General features: G+C 43.3%; 1 protein-coding gene across 2 annotated transcripts in view; it reads right to left on the bottom strand.

The window, feature by feature from the left end:
* Positions 1–1,004: 1,004 nt before the first annotated feature.
* Positions 1,005–15,584, bottom strand: part of LOC126987783 (pentatricopeptide repeat-containing protein 1, mitochondrial-like) — a 94,075-nt gene continuing 79,495 nt past the window's right edge. The window contains exons 1-11 of one of the 2 annotated variants that reach the window (XM_050845113.1): positions 15,026–15,182; positions 11,616–12,285; positions 11,011–11,148; positions 9,591–9,765; positions 9,157–9,305; positions 7,877–8,274; positions 5,902–6,025; positions 4,886–4,990; positions 3,391–3,521; positions 1,945–2,119; positions 1,005–1,315 (exon numbers count right to left, since the gene is read on the bottom strand). In XM_050845113.1, the coding sequence (XP_050701070.1) occupies positions 1,187–1,315; positions 1,945–2,119; positions 3,391–3,521; positions 4,886–4,990; positions 5,902–6,025; positions 7,877–8,274; positions 9,157–9,305; positions 9,591–9,765; positions 11,011–11,148; positions 11,616–12,278 (2,187 nt within the window). In that variant the 5' untranslated portion in view covers positions 12,279–12,285; positions 15,026–15,182 and the 3' untranslated portion in view covers positions 1,005–1,186. Of the gene's footprint in view, positions 1,316–1,944; positions 2,120–3,390; positions 3,522–4,885; positions 4,991–5,901; positions 6,026–7,876; positions 8,275–9,156; positions 9,306–9,590; positions 9,766–11,010; positions 11,149–11,615; positions 12,286–15,025; positions 15,183–15,584 lie in introns of those variants that run through there. The other variant, XM_050845122.1, reaches the window with a different exon arrangement.

Genomic DNA, 15,584 nt, shown 5'->3' with positions numbered 1-15,584 from the left:
CTGATTTACCATAAGGCGTGCTCTCTTCATGCGACTTATCATTGCAGTGTGAGGGTTGCCTGGTGGTGTCAAGGTTTGCTTACACTGGATGTAACCTTTGCAGCATTGTAGACTGGAGTCCTGTGAGCCGGGCTGAACACCTCACTAACTGGATTGAGGTTGAAATCACACACTAATGCAAGGTACGTGACATTTTCTTGTCATACACGCAGAACATTGCCTCTTCTCTGTACCCTTTCATCGCTCACGCCACAAGATTGATGTAATATTAATAGGCTTACTTTATATTATCCATGGACTTGGCCTGGGGTTAGCTTAACTTCTCAAGAATGGGAAATTATAGCGGCAAAGATTGAAGTCGGAGGAGACTGGTGAGGCGATGTGATCTCCATGTCTCTGTGATGATGTGCTGGCAAAACCCTACATTACCTACACAGCTGGGGAGTGGTTGAATACTGTAGTCGGCGTAGTGGCAGCAAAGGGTCAAACATGGTAGTTAGAGATGTCAGGTCCTTCAGCATTGTTTTCTGCTAGATTCTGAGACCTTGTTTACCTGTATATGCAAGTGAGAAAGGTGTTGGTTTTTGGTATTTGTGGAGTTTGTGTTGTCTGATATTTGACTGTTTTCTGAAGTTGTCTGAGAAGCGACTGTTGAGTTTCTTTATGTGTTTCTTCTTGTGGGGAGAGCAGACCGCCTCCACATATTCCAATTTTGGTCTAATCATCGTAGTTATTAACTTTTTCATCATATCCTTATTCATCTGTGGCTTTAAAACGACCAGTTCTCTCTTCCTGTTTTCTTCCTTTTTCCAAGGTATGTATTTTGAGATAACAAGGGAGTAACGGAGGAAAAAGTGTCAGCTTCTCCACGGGTCAGAACAAACAAGCTCTTTTTCAGTGTGTTCAATACCACGAGTTTTGCGATCCTTGAGTTTAGCGCCATACCTTTGGAATGAAGCAAACGCTAAACTCGGGAGGGTACTGTAGCAGATACAAAAAACATATATTTTTATAGTTTATTAAATTCTTTACAAGTATGAATATTTTCTTTTTTTACAGCAAGGGAGGCAGCTCAAGGGGAAACACATAAACAACAAAGTCCACTAAGTGTTGCTCCGGCACAAGAAAAAAGAATGAGAGGCTACAAGAGAGGTCAATTTCAGAAGGCTTGAGTGTCTCCTTGATGTCACTGGTACTGGGCCCAGGGATGCTCAGGAAGCTGCACTTGTGAGCCCATCAGCCACATTTTGTACGCTGCCAAGAACAGCTCTGCAGATCTCTTTCTTCTCTCTTGGTTCTTTGCGCTGCCGTCATGCTGCAGTGAAGTAAACCAAATCATCACAACAATTTCCCACAGAGTAGCACGAGGGAAATCAACCTCGAGACACAAAAATGGCACATTATCCAAAGTACTACCATCTCAGACCCAGAAACTGGACATGACCACAAATTTGAAAGGAACTGCAAGATGTACCAATATATATATATAAATATATATATATATATATATATATATATATATATATATATATATATATATATATATATATATATATATATATATATATATATATATATATATATATATATATATATATATATATATATATATATATATATATATATATATATATATATATATATATATATATATATATATATATATATATATATATATATATATATATATATATATATATATATATATATATATATATATATATATATATATATATATATATATATATATATATATATATATATATATATATATATATATATATATATATATATATATATATATATATATATATATATATATATATATATATATATATATATATATATATATATATATATATATATATATATATATATAGTACCACTATACTATCCGGCACTGTATACATATGTAATATCTCTCTCTCTCTTTCTCCTGCGTACCTTCAGCAAGAGGGTTTTCCGTGCGCGCGTCCTGGCCTGCTCCAGCTGGCTGAGGAGGAAGTCGTTTGGTGTTGTGCCTCTTTGCTGCATCTCCTTCAGCATGGCCGCAGTGAAAGCGTAATCTTGTTTTACCAAACTGTTCTTGACCAGACTCGCCATTATCTCTAAACTGGGTCTGGAATATGAACATTAATGACATTAGTGAAAGTAAAGTAGCAATAAAAGATTCAGTCATCGAGGGAATCATAAATAAGGAAGTAGGGATGATTGACATAATTATAGGAGAATAAGAGCTGATTCCACAGTCCAACAGAGTGTCTTCGTAACAGCCCGAACCAAACTACAGAATCCCATACAATCCAAAATGGTGAGGTCTTCGATGCCACACTGGCCCTTAAACACAACAAACAGGTTAGGTTAGGTTAGGCAGCACTAAGAGCCGGTTTCACAGTCCAACACAGTGTCTTCGTAACAGCCCGAACCAAACTACAGAATCCCATACAATCCAAAACGGTGAGGTCTTCAATGCCACACTAAATACACAAGACTTTTCCTGTATAGTTTCATCAAATTCGTGAACTTAAATACGAACACCAGACACTAGACAAGGAAATTTTGAAAGCTCTGGTATTGGTTTGGGAGCTTACTAACCCATCATGGGGAACTGTGAAACTGGCCCTAAGGCTTCTCACTGTGCTGGGGAAGGTGGCAATATAGATGTAGATGATGACCAGGAAAACATTTACGAAAGGGTGAGTCATACGTGAACCAGATCATTGCACTAAAAATAACGGTTTAACCCGGTAGCAGCGGGGACCATGTTTCCTAATGGTCCCTCCAAGCGAGAAAAATGAGAAAAAATCACCCCTCACACAAACCATTTCATAATATATATCAAAGCATTTGTGATCAGATTATGTATCATCTATTTTTGGGGGTTGATATCATGGCACAAACTTGGCCCGTCGCTGCTACACGGTAAAGCCACAAATTTGGCCCATCGCTGCTACACGGTAAAGCCACAAATTTGGCCCGTCACTGCTACATGGTAAAGCCACAAATTTGGCCCATCGCTGCTACATGGTAAAGCCACAAATTTGGCCCGTCGCTGCTACACGGTAAAGCCACAAATTTGGCCCGTCGCTGCTACCAGGTTGACCCAGACTGCTCAGGTCCCTGGAACTTCAGCAGCTGGGTGTAATTCTCCATGATAAATATATGGGCTAGCGCTGCCTGGCACAATGTAATACTGCAGTAGTTGTTAGTTAGTTCTGATGGCTCCTTCTTCTTTTCAGATAGAGACGGTCAGCCCCTCCCCAAGCAGAATGACTTACGGGCCCTGAGCTGAATAGAGGGGCTTCTGAAGATCAATCAAGGGTTCATGGCATATAAATAGCCTTCCAAAACTAAAACCAAAGAAAACAAAAAGTAAAGATTTAAACTCACCGAAACTGTGTGGCATCCATGTCCTTCAGGAGCTGCCGGGCACTGTGGGTATTGTGGCAGCCCAGCGCCAGACACCCATAGGTGATGAGGTCAGGGGCAAGGTGGTGTTCCTGCATCAGCGTAAGGACCTCCTGTGACAAGTTTGGTGTATAGGGTCAGTTAGGGTCGTATCATAAGACATTCCGTCACCCAAGAACACATATTTGACAAGGCTTTCGTAGGAGTTGTATGCATTTCCAGGAGTAGTTTTATGACCCTGGTGGTAGTGTGACCCTTCCTCTGTACCATGAACCTAAAGAAACACTCATTTGACAAGGCTTTCAGAGGAGTTGTGAGCATTTCCAGGAGTAGTTTTATGACCCTGGTGGTAGTGTGACCCTTCTTCTGTACCATGAACCTAAAGAAACACTCATTTGACAAGGCTTTCAGAGGAGTTGTGAGCATTTCCAGGAGTAGTTTTATGACCCTGGTGGTAGTGTGACCCTTCCTCTGTACCATGAACCTAAAGAAACACTCATTTGACAAGGCTTTCGTAGGAGTTGTATGCATTTCCAGGAGTAGTTTTATGACCCTGGTGGTAGTGTGACCCTTCTTCTGTACCATGAACCTAAAGAAACACTCATTTGACAAGGCTTTCGTAGGAGTTGTATGCATTTCCAGGAGTAGTTTTATGACCCTGGTGGTAGTGTGACCCTTCCTCTGTACCATGAACCTAAAGTAACACTATGCTATGATGGAATGACAAGGGAGCCAAACTTCAAGTAATTTCATGAAAGTGATTATATAATGGTATACCTGTATTTTTAAGCATTTTTTTTTAAGGCAAATAAAAACTATGAAATAAATGCAACCTGACAATACCCTTCACTTCATCCTGAGTCGGCACTGTACGAGTCGGTCAGTACCAAAGGCTGACTAATGGCACAACTAACTCAGGCTGAGGTGCTTGGTCCCGCAGGGTGAGACCGAGCACTAATTAATGAACTGTATGAATGTATGATATTAGCATCAGGTGTGAGGGGCCTGATGAACACTGTAATACGGTTTGACAATACAGGTAACTCTCGATTTACGCGTTTTTGAAATAACGCATTGTCCAAAATCCAAATAAATGTTTAATTTACACGTTTTTTTCACTTATACGCGATATTTTCTGGTGTCCACCAGATGTCTCACGCAACTGGACTCACACGGCCACACAGCTGAGCTCGGTTCTTCCCACGCGCCACTTGAACAACAATACAGTACCCACGCTACTCAACAACAACAACACCCTCGCTGCTGTGCTACCACGAGGGGAAGGGCAGCCAGAGGAGGAACCACGAGAGGGAGAGGAGTCAGAGTGATACAGTAGGCAATAAGGGTACAAACCGACCTCTTGTTGGATTTACACTGTTTTTGATTTACGCGACCTCTTCAAGGACACAATACCCGCGTAGATTGAGAGTTACCTGTAATACTGACTCTATGATGACTACGAGGGAGCACCACCAACCTGAGCTGCCTCTGTGTCGCGCCGAAAGTTTCGTCTCTTAATCAGCATGTTGAAGAACTGAGTGTCTGGTTCCAGCCCAACATTCTTCATCGACTCCACAAGAGCCTGGAAAAAAATGAATAAACTAAATAAATAAAGACAATGAACGTAATAGAAATGACATACAGTTTTTGCATACAATTTGGAGGCTAACTGGAGGTGGTGAACTGGCAAACCGGAGATCAATCCAACATAAAAAAGCCTGACTGGTACTGAAGAACTATTGATGCAGCATTTTTCATCCTGTCTATAGATCTTGCCGCAGAATTCATACACAGTTTTGCAATGTGATGCAGGGAACAAAGCTTTGCCAATGGACTGATAGTGAAACAGCTGCACTATTAACCCGGTAGCAGCGGGGATCATGTTTCTTAATGGTCCCTCCAAGCGAGAAAAATGAGAAAAAATCACCCCTCACACAAACCATTTCATAATATATATCAAAGCATTTGTGATCAGATTATGTATCATCTATTTTTGGGGGTTTATATCATGGCACAAATTTGGCCAGTCGCTGCTACACGGTAAAGCCACAAATTTGGCCCATTGCTGCTACCGGGTTAAGGATAGTTTGGGTATAATGAAAGTACACTATGAAGCCTTTATTTAAGTTTAAGGAAAAAAAAGTTTATCTCAATGATGTAAACTTTGCTACTGGAGTATTTAACCGTGTAGCAGCGACGGGCCAAATTTGTGCCATGATATAAACCCCCAAAATAGATGATACATAATCTGATCACAAATGCTTTGATATATATTATGAAATGGTTTGTGTGAGGGGTGATTTTTTCTCATTTTTCTCGCTTAGAGGGACCATTAAGAAACATGATCGCTGCTGCTACCGGGTTAAAGATGGACATACATACAAGAATCTGACTAACTAAGAACCTTCAAGAACTAATAATTTTATGTGTGCTGGGGAACCTTATGTATGTGTGCTGGGGACCCTTAATGTGTGTGTGCCCTTATCCTCTCACCTCCTCAGCCTGTGTGTCTGGGGGTAAGGAGTCCAGCAGCTGTGTGAAGGTCTTGAGGTCCGGGGTCACTCTGTCCTTCACCATCTGCCTCAGTATCCCTGTGGGGCCGCCCAGGAGAACCAACCTGCACCGGAAAATGAAGAACAAGTTATTCACAAACTGTCAACAGCTGCCTTGCCATTACTTCAGTGCTCTGTTACAAATTTATTTATATTTATGACAATTCAATAAGAACAGTTTCCACTTTTATATCTCCACTTGATTGATAAAGATGAGTTTACCTTCCTAGAGGAGTATTAACTGTGTAGCAGCGACGGGCCAAGTTTGTGGCTTTACAGTGTAGCAGTGATGGGCCAAATTTGTGGCTTTACCGTGTAGCAGCGACAGGCCAAATTTGTGCCATGATATAAACCCCCAAAATAGATGATACATAATCTGATCACAAATGCTTTGATATATATTATGAAATGGTTTGTGTGAGGGGTGATTTTTTCTCATTTTTCTCGCTTGGAGGGACCATTAAGAAACATGATCCCCGCTGCTACTGGGTTAAAGTCATTCCAGAAAACAACCATAAACAACATTGCAATTGGTCCCATGAGCCTGCTTTGCACAAGAACAGAAAAGCCTCATACAAATATCTAAGTTGACCAGGTATTTAATATTTTATTATATATATATTTTTTTTTACAACAGAGACGGGTCATGGGCAACGAAAGTGTAGAAAATATAAGCCCGCTACCCACCGCTCCCACAACAGACAAGAGAAAAGAGTGGCCAATAGAGAGGTCAATTTTGGGTGGAGAGATGTCTTGATACCCTCTTGATTTTTTCTCATTTTTCTCGCTTAGAGGGACCATTAAGAACCCCATCCAATCCGACGTTTTCAAAAGTTAACGCTCGTAACACCAAGCATCGTACTCATTTATCTCAACAACGATAACACTCATGAACACTAAGGGCCGTACTTTAAGACCATCGCTTCTCACATCAACTATTTCTAAAGGTTAAAGAGGGCATCAATCTGCTTTTCATGAGTGATTTTTAAGGTTCATGGTACAGAGGAAGGGTCAAACTACCACCAGGGTCATAAAACTACCCCTGGAAAGTCCTACAGCTCCTACGAAAGCCTTGTCAAATATGTGTTTCTTAGGTTCATGGTACAGAGGAAGGGTCAAACTACCACCAGGGTCATAAAACTACCCCTGGAAAGGCCTGCAGCTCCTACGAAAGCCTTGTCAAATATGTGTTTCTTAGGTTCATGGTACAGAGGAAGGGTCAAACTACCACCAGGGTCATAAAACTACCCCTGGAAAGGCCTGCAGCTCCTACGAAAGCCTTGTCAAATATGTGTTTCTTAGGTTCATGGTACAGAGGAAGGGTCAAACTACCACCAGGGTCATAAAACTACCCCTGGAAAGTCCTACAGCTCCCACGAAAGCCTTGTCAAATATGTGTTTCTTAGGTTCATGGTACAGAGGAAGGGTCAAACTACCACCAGGGTCATAAAACTACCCCTGGAAAGTCCTACAGCTCCTACGAAAGCCTTGTCAAATATGTGTTTCTTAGGTTCATGGTACAGAGGAAGGGTCAAACTACCACCAGGGTCATAAAACTACCCCTGGAAAGTCCTACAGCTCCTACGAAAGCCTTGTCAAATATGTGTTTCTTAGGTTCATGGTACAGAGGAAGGGTCAAACTACCACCAGGGTCATAAAACTACCCCTGGAAAGTCCTGCAGCTCCTACGAAAGCCTTGTCAAATATGTGAACTTGGGCGACGAAATGTTTTAAAATACAACCGTAAGTACTGGTACCAAATGAACAGTGTAAAACAATAATGGATAATGACTGAAAAGCAGCTAGTGGAAAGTTAAAAAATAAATAAATATGTATTGTTTTGATCGAAGTGGATGAAGGGAGGCCAGATCTGTCCCCCCTCGGATGACGGTAAGGAATGACACCGAATCACTCACCTGTCTTGTGGGTTGTCCAGAGCGCCCAGAGCCACAACATTCCCAGCCGTCATCTTCTTACCCAGGATATTAGGCAACACACTCTCTCCTGCAGTGTTGTCCAGTCTCTGCACACTAATATCCATCTCACTGCTAAAAACAACAGTGTCTTCTGGGACATTCACCGCGTGGCTTTCGTGAGCATGTAAAGGTTCCTTCAAGACGAGTGGTTCAGGGCTGGGTAACTGCTTCTTCCTCTGAGAGCCTTTGATGCCAGGGTTGTGGAGGTCACCGTCATCCTCCAGCAGGGAAGAGGTGAGGCTGTGATCTCCAGCTCCACAGTCTTTGATGACATATGTTAGCAGATTGTACGAGTATATGTCAGGTTGAAGTTTCAGCTCCCGCATTTTTCTCCAAACCTGGAAAAAATTATGGTACATTTTATTTTTTTTACAGTTAAGGAGACAGTTCAAGGGCGTAAAGAAAAATATAAAAAAGCCCGCTACTCACTGCTCCTGAATAGAGATCAAAGGAGTGTCCGAAAGAGAGGTGCTTCCTCATTGGATGGTTTTTTTTAACCCGGTAGCAGCGGGGATCATGTTTCTTAATGGTCCCTCCAAGCGAGAAAAATGAGAAAAAATCACCCCTCACACAAACCATTTCATAATATATATCAAAGCATTTGTGATCAGATTATGTATCATCTATTTTGGGGGGTTTATATCATGGCACAAATTTGGCCCGTCGCTGCTACACGGTAAAGCCACAAATTTGGCCCATCGCTGCTACACGGTGAAGCCACAAATTTGTCCCATCGCTGCTACACGGTGAAGCCACAAATTTGGCCCGTCACTGCTACACGGTAAAGCCACAAATTTGGCCCATCGCTGCTACATGGTAAAGCCACAAATTTGGCCCATCGCTGCTACCGGGTTAAAGACAGTTTTGACTACAGACGTGTTTTATCTGACACTATAAAAAAAACAGCATTTGCCACCTCCTGAAGTCCAACCAAATTGTTAAGTCTGTTTGGATGTAGGCTCCTGTGGGTCTGTTTCTCCCCTCTGCTCTGCCACACCCCAACAGCCATCCCTTCCTCTCACATGTAAGGTAAGGGTACAGGGGAGGAATGGACCCACAGGAGCCTCCACCCAAACAGACTCAACAATTTGGGTGGACTATAGTTTCCACGCCACCCACCAGGCATCACTGGGCACACACAGCATGTCCCCTCCACCCCGACAAAACAGCAAAATTTACACAGCATTCTACCGAGACTTTATCCCCTGGTCAATCCTCACCTTAACAGCGTGTCTGAAGCCGGCCTCTTTGTCAGTGATGCAAGCCTGGAGGAGGAAGTTAAGGGTCTCTGTGGTGACCAGCAGCCCGTCCTGAACCATCTCGTCCACCACCAGGAATGCTGTGCCTATGTCCCCACACCTCCCAAAGGCTGCAGAGGCATGGAATAGAGGAAACAGGAAATTGCAATAACTAACATAAACTCTGCATTGTATACCGAAAACAGGAAATTGCAATAACTAACATAAACTCTGCATGGTATAGCAAAAACAGGAAATTGCAATAACTAACATAAACTCTGCATGGAATAGCGGAAACAGGAAATCTCTCTCAGTTGTGAGCTGAGTGTGCTAACCACTGCACCACTAATCTTACCAACAGGACACACCTTTGGTCATGGCACGGAGGAGTCTAACATCTTACCAACACTACAAACCTTTTATCATGGCATGGGAGATGATCTGGTTGAAGAGATAGCCTTTCCCTGTGAGCTCGGTGCGAAGGTGCTTTGCCCGCTGAAACCCATCCGTGTCAGGCCAGGGAGAGTTTGCACAAGCGTTAAACAGCCCGGTATAAGCAACAGGCTGGACCTTGAGGCCACGTTTCTTCATCTGAGTACGACAAGAACGGCAAACATAAATAGATGTTCAAGTATGTGTATGCAAATTTCAAGTTCATAAAACATATATACATTACATGGTGCCTGGCTGTGCTGGGTGAGGGAGTGTACTTGTGGAGAGGTATGGTAAGACGCAGGGAGAGGATGCAAGATATGGGGTACTGGAGTTATGTAGAGGTAAGGAAAGGAGAGATTGAGATTTAACCCGGTAGCAGCGATGGGCCAAATTTGTGGCTTTACCGTGTAGCAGCGACGGGCCAAATTTGTGGCTTTACCGTGTAGCAGCAACGGGCCAAATTTGTGGCTTTACCGTGTAGCAGCGACGGGCCAAATTTGTGGCTTTACCGTGTAGCAGCGACGGGCCAAATTTGTGCCATGATATAAACCCCCCAAAATAGATGATACATAATCTGATCACAAATGCTTTGATATATATTATGAAATGGTTTGTGTGAGGGGTGATTTTTTCTCATTTTTCTCGCTTAGAGGGACCATTAAGAAACATGATCCCCGCTGCTACCAGGTTAAATTAGTAAAAATAGCAAATACAAGTAAACTAGAAATATAATGTTTGAAACTTTTCCTACAGTCAGACCTCACCAAGCTACAGGAATGGAACAAAAAGTGGCTGCTACAATTCAATGAAGAAAAATGTAAAGTCATGCACCTTGGGAGGGGATATCCAGCACACCAATACCACATGGGAAACACTCCACTATCCACCACAGAGGCAGAGAAAGACCTGGGAGTGTATGTTACCAGGCTACCAGTGAAGGGATATCCAGCACACCAATACCACATGGGAAACACTCCACTATCCACCACAGAGGCAGAGAAAGACCTGGGAGTGTATGTTACCAGGCTACCAGTGAAGGGATATCCAGCACACCAATACCACATGGGAAACACTCACTATCCACCACAGAGGCAGAGAAAGACCTGGGAGTGTATGTTACCAGGCTACCAGTGAAGGGATATCCAGCACACCAATACCACATGGGAAACACTCCACTATCCATCACAGAGGCAGAGAAAGACCTGGGAGTGTATGTTACCAGGCTACCAGTGAAGGGATATCCAGCACACCAATACCACATGGGAAACACTCCACTATCCACCACAGAGGCAGAGAAAGACATGGGAGTGTATGTTACCAGGCTACCAGGGAAGGCCAAATCCGTGCCAATCGCAGCGGATGGGTTGAAAACAAACAAACACCTTTTCGAGTGGCCCTGACCTGGTTATAGAGCTGAAAGGCTTTCTTTGTGTAGCCAGCCCGCCCACAGGCATTGATCAGGACCTGGTAACAGAAGTCATTGGGCTTGACTGCAGCAGCCGGCATTTCCTCCTCCAGAATCTTGATTGCCTCGGCTAGCTGGGGCAGGAAGAGTAACCATCAGTCAGAGACATTTCAGAAAACCATCGTTATTATGGCAAAAATATATAATACCTAACTAAAATCGTCCCACAAATAGTACGGTTTTCAATAGTTCAGTTTTGGTTTTATGTGGATTTTCTGAGAAGATTTTTTATGATTTTTAAATTTTCCGGCAAGCAGGAAATTTTAAAATCCTTAAAGATCTTCTACGACAATCCGTATAGAACTGAACTATTGGAAACCGTACGACAGGTAACTCTCGATTTAGGCGAGTTTGGTTTACGCGTTTTTGAAATAACGCTGGGTCCAAAAAAATCCAAATAAATGTTTAATTTACACGTTTTTTTCACTTGTACGGGATATTTTATGGAGTGTCCACCAGATGTCTCACTGCACCACGAAGCCCCCAGGGTGATGACCAAAAGAGAGACAAGCTTTATCCAAGACACAACACGGGCACTCACCTTCCTTTCCCGGCATAGCTGTTTCATCATCATCCCATAAAACTGCGGGCGATGTCTCCTCCCCAGCTTGGCATCCTGGTATTTCTCCTCCCTCAGATCCCCTCCATCATCATCTTCTGGTACCTCATACTTAGGGGTCAGGTGCCCAAAGACCTCCCCTTCTGGAGACTCCCGTGGGGGGCCTACACCACCATATGTATCAGCTACGGATTTGATAACTTTTTTATGCAATTTCTTATTTTGTGGAGTTTCCCGCCCCTGAGACCTGACTGATCTGTTAGCTAGGAAGAGGTGGTAATCCTCCTCCGCGTCATCCTGCTGACCCCCACTCCACCTCAGCGTCTCTGGGTTCTCCTGGTCCTGAACAGTCTTAAACTTGTGCCATTTCTCCAGCATGCTTTCTTGGGAGAACTCTGAAGCCTCCGTCAAAGGCTTCAGGGCACCTCGGTAAGACTTGGAAAGATCTATGGAGGCAGACTCTTTATCTCTGCTGAGTGCTTGTTTGTGTTTCATCGCAAGGCGCCCGAATGTGTCCCTTGAATCAGCGGTCTCCTCAGTGAGCTTGAAGGAGGAGGAGATGAGAGACCGGTGAGGGTGGCTGTGTCTATGGTAGCGTGATGGCAGGGTTTTCAGGCCACGCATCTGTCGCACCAGGGGAAGCATTTTTCACCTGTATCATAGAGAAGAGAGAGAATGTAAAGACTGCCACATAATCATAACTCAAATAGTCCCTCAAATAGTACAGTTTTTTGGTTTTATGTGGATTTTAAGAAGATTTGTTAGGATTTTTAAATTTCCCGACAAGCAAGAAATTTTAAAATCCTTAAAGAGCTTCCATGACAAACTGTATAAAACCGAACTATTGGAAACTGTACTATTTGAGGGACTGTATTGGAAACTGTACTATTTGAGGGGCGACTGTATTGGAAACTGTACTATTTGAGGGGCGACTGTATTGGAAACTGTACTATTTGAGGGACTGTATTGGAAACTGTACTATTTGAGGGACTGTATTGGAAACTGTACTATTTGAGGGGCGACTGTATTGGAAACTGTACTATTTGAGGGGCGACTGTATTGGAAACTGTACTATTTGAGGGGTGACTGTATTGGAAACTGTACTATTTGAGGGGTGACTGTATTGGAAACTGTACTATTTGAGGGGCGACTGTATTGGAAACTGTACTATTTGAGGGACTGTATTGGAAACTGTACTATTTGAGGGGCGACTGTATTGGAAACTGTACTATTTGAGGGGCGACTGTATTGGAAACTGTACTATTTGAGGACTGTTTGAAAACTGTACTATTTGAGGGACTGTATTGGAAACTGTACTATTTGAGGGATGACTGTATTGGAAACTGTACTATTTGAGGGGCGACTGTATTGGAAACTGTACTATTTGAGGGATGACTGTATTGGAAACTGTACTATTTGAGGGACTGTATTGGAAACTGTACTATTTGAGGGTCGACTGTATTGGAAACCGTGCTATTTGAGGGACTGTATTGGAAACCGTGCTATTTGAGGGGCGACTGTATTGGAAACTGTACTATTTGAGGGGCGACTGTATTGGAAACTGTACTATTTGAGGGGCGACTGTATTGGAAACTGTACTATTTGAGGGATGACTGTATTGGAAACTGTACTATTTGAGGGGCGACTGTATTGGAAACTGTACTATTTGAGGGGCGACTGTATTGGAAACTGTACTATTTGAGGGGCGACTGTATTGGAAACTGTACTATTAGGTTCACGGTACAGAGGAAGGGTCAAACTACCACTAGGGTCATAAAACTACCCCTGAAAATGCCCAACAGTCCTAGGAAAGCCTTGTCAAATACGTGTTTCTTTAGGTTCACGGTACAGAGGAAGGGTCAAACTACCACCAGGGTCATAAAACTACCCCTGGAAATGCCCAACAGTCCTAGGAAAGCCTTGTCAAATACATGTTTTCTTCAGGTTCACGGTACAGAAGAAGGGTCAAACTACCACCAGGGTCATAAAACTACCCCTGGAAATGCCCAACAGTCCTAGGAAAGCCTTGTCAAATACGTGTTTCTTTAGGTTCACGGTACAGAAGGGTCAAACTACCACTAGGGTCATAAAACTACCCCTGGAAATGCCCAACAGTCCTAGGAAAGCCTTGTCAAATACGTGTTTCTTTAGGTTCACGGTACAGAAGGGTCAAACTACCACTAGGGTCATAAAACTACCCCTGGAAATGCCCAACAGTCCTAGGAAAGCCTTGTCAAATACGTGTTTCTTTAGGTTCACGGTACAGAGGAAGGGTCAAACTACCACCAGGGTCAAAAAACTACCCCTGGAAATGCCCAACAGTCCTAGGAAAGCCTTGTCAAATACGTGTTTCTTTAGGTTCACAGTACAGAGGAAGGGTCAAACTACCACTAGGGTCATAAAACTACCCCTGAAAATGCCCAACAGTCCTAGGAAAGCCTTGTCAAATATGTGTTTCTTTAGGTTCACGGTACAGAAGAAGGGTCAAACTACCACTAGGGTCAAAAAACTACCCCTGGAAATGCCCAACAGTCCCAGGAAAGCCTTGTCAAATACGTGTTTCTTTAGGTTCATGGTACAGAGGAAGGGTCAAACTACCCCTGGAAATGCCCAACAGTCCTAGGAAAGCCTTGTCAAATATGTGTTTCTTTAGGTTCACGGTACAGAGGAAGGGTCAAACTACCACCAGGGTCAAAAAACTACCCCTGGAAATGCCCAAGAGTCCCAGGAAAGCCTTGTCAAATACGTTTCTTTAGGTTCACGGTACAGAGGAAGGGTCAAACTACCACCAGGGTCATAAAACTACCCCTGGAAATGCCCAACAGTCCCAAGAAAGCCTTGTCAAATACGTTTCTTTAGGTTCATGGTACAGAGGAAGGGTCACACTACCACCAGGGTCATAAAACTACCCCTGGAAATGCCCAACAGTCCCAAGAAAGCCTTGTCAAATACGTTTCTTTAGGTTCACGGTACAGAAGAAGGGTCACACTACCACCAGGGTCAAAAAACTACCCCTGGAAATGCCCACCAGTCCTAGGAAAGCCAAAATACATGTTTTCTTCAGGTTCACGGTTCAGAAGAAGGGTCAAACTACCACCAGGGTCAAAAAACTACCCCTGGAAATGCCCACCAGTCCTAGGAAAGCCTTGTCAAATACGTGTTTCTTTAGGTTCACGGTACAGAGGAAGGGTCAAACTACCACCAGGGTAAAAAAACTACCCCTGGAAATGCCCAACAGTCCCAGGAAAGCCTTGTCAAATACATGTTTTCTCTATACTGAACGACAGCTGTGGAACTCTGCATGACCTGACCTTACCTGACCAGACCTGACCCCACATTGACCCTGGCTGACCCACCTGCCGAGGACCGTGAATACAAGCTCTCAGTCTTACCTATGTCTATGCACTGCCACGAGGAGCTAATGGAGGTCAAGATCTGCGCGTAATTGGGTTCGAACCGGCGACCATTAGCCCACGAAGCGGTCACTCTACCACCGAGCCACTGGGAGCATTGCCTCGATCCTGATCTTGATGTCACGGTAGTAGTGGTCGTTCGGGTGTTTCGTCTTTTTTAACGGGACGCCCTGATGTGTTTCTACTGTCTGGGTGTGTTGTTTTTCTCTATTTCCTTCATTATTTGTTCTATTATTGTCAAAAACTTATTTACTGTTGTTTTTGTTTCTTCCGTGTGGTCATTTTCAGATATCACATATGGCATGATCTTGATGTCACAGGCCCAGGTGATGGGTCTGGTTGAGCCTTCTCCTGTATTTATTCTTTTCTCCTCGTTTTCCGTTTTTATTCAAGGATGTTTTCACGTGGCTCGCTGTTATATTATCTGTCTTTCATCTCCCGTCAATGTTTTTCCCTTCTAATCTTCTTCCTTTTCAACGGGTCATCTTTGTTTACGTTTGGTCTGCCTTTTTAACGGTGCCGCTATTGCCGTGGTCTG

This window comes from Eriocheir sinensis, chromosome 6 (assembly GCF_024679095.1).
Source record: "Eriocheir sinensis breed Jianghai 21 chromosome 6, ASM2467909v1, whole genome shotgun sequence".
NCBI classification, from domain to species: Eukaryota; Metazoa; Arthropoda; class Malacostraca; order Decapoda; family Varunidae; genus Eriocheir; species Eriocheir sinensis.
The sequence above is the reverse complement of the archived record's forward strand: the minus strand, read 5'-3'. Positions and strand labels throughout refer to the sequence as shown.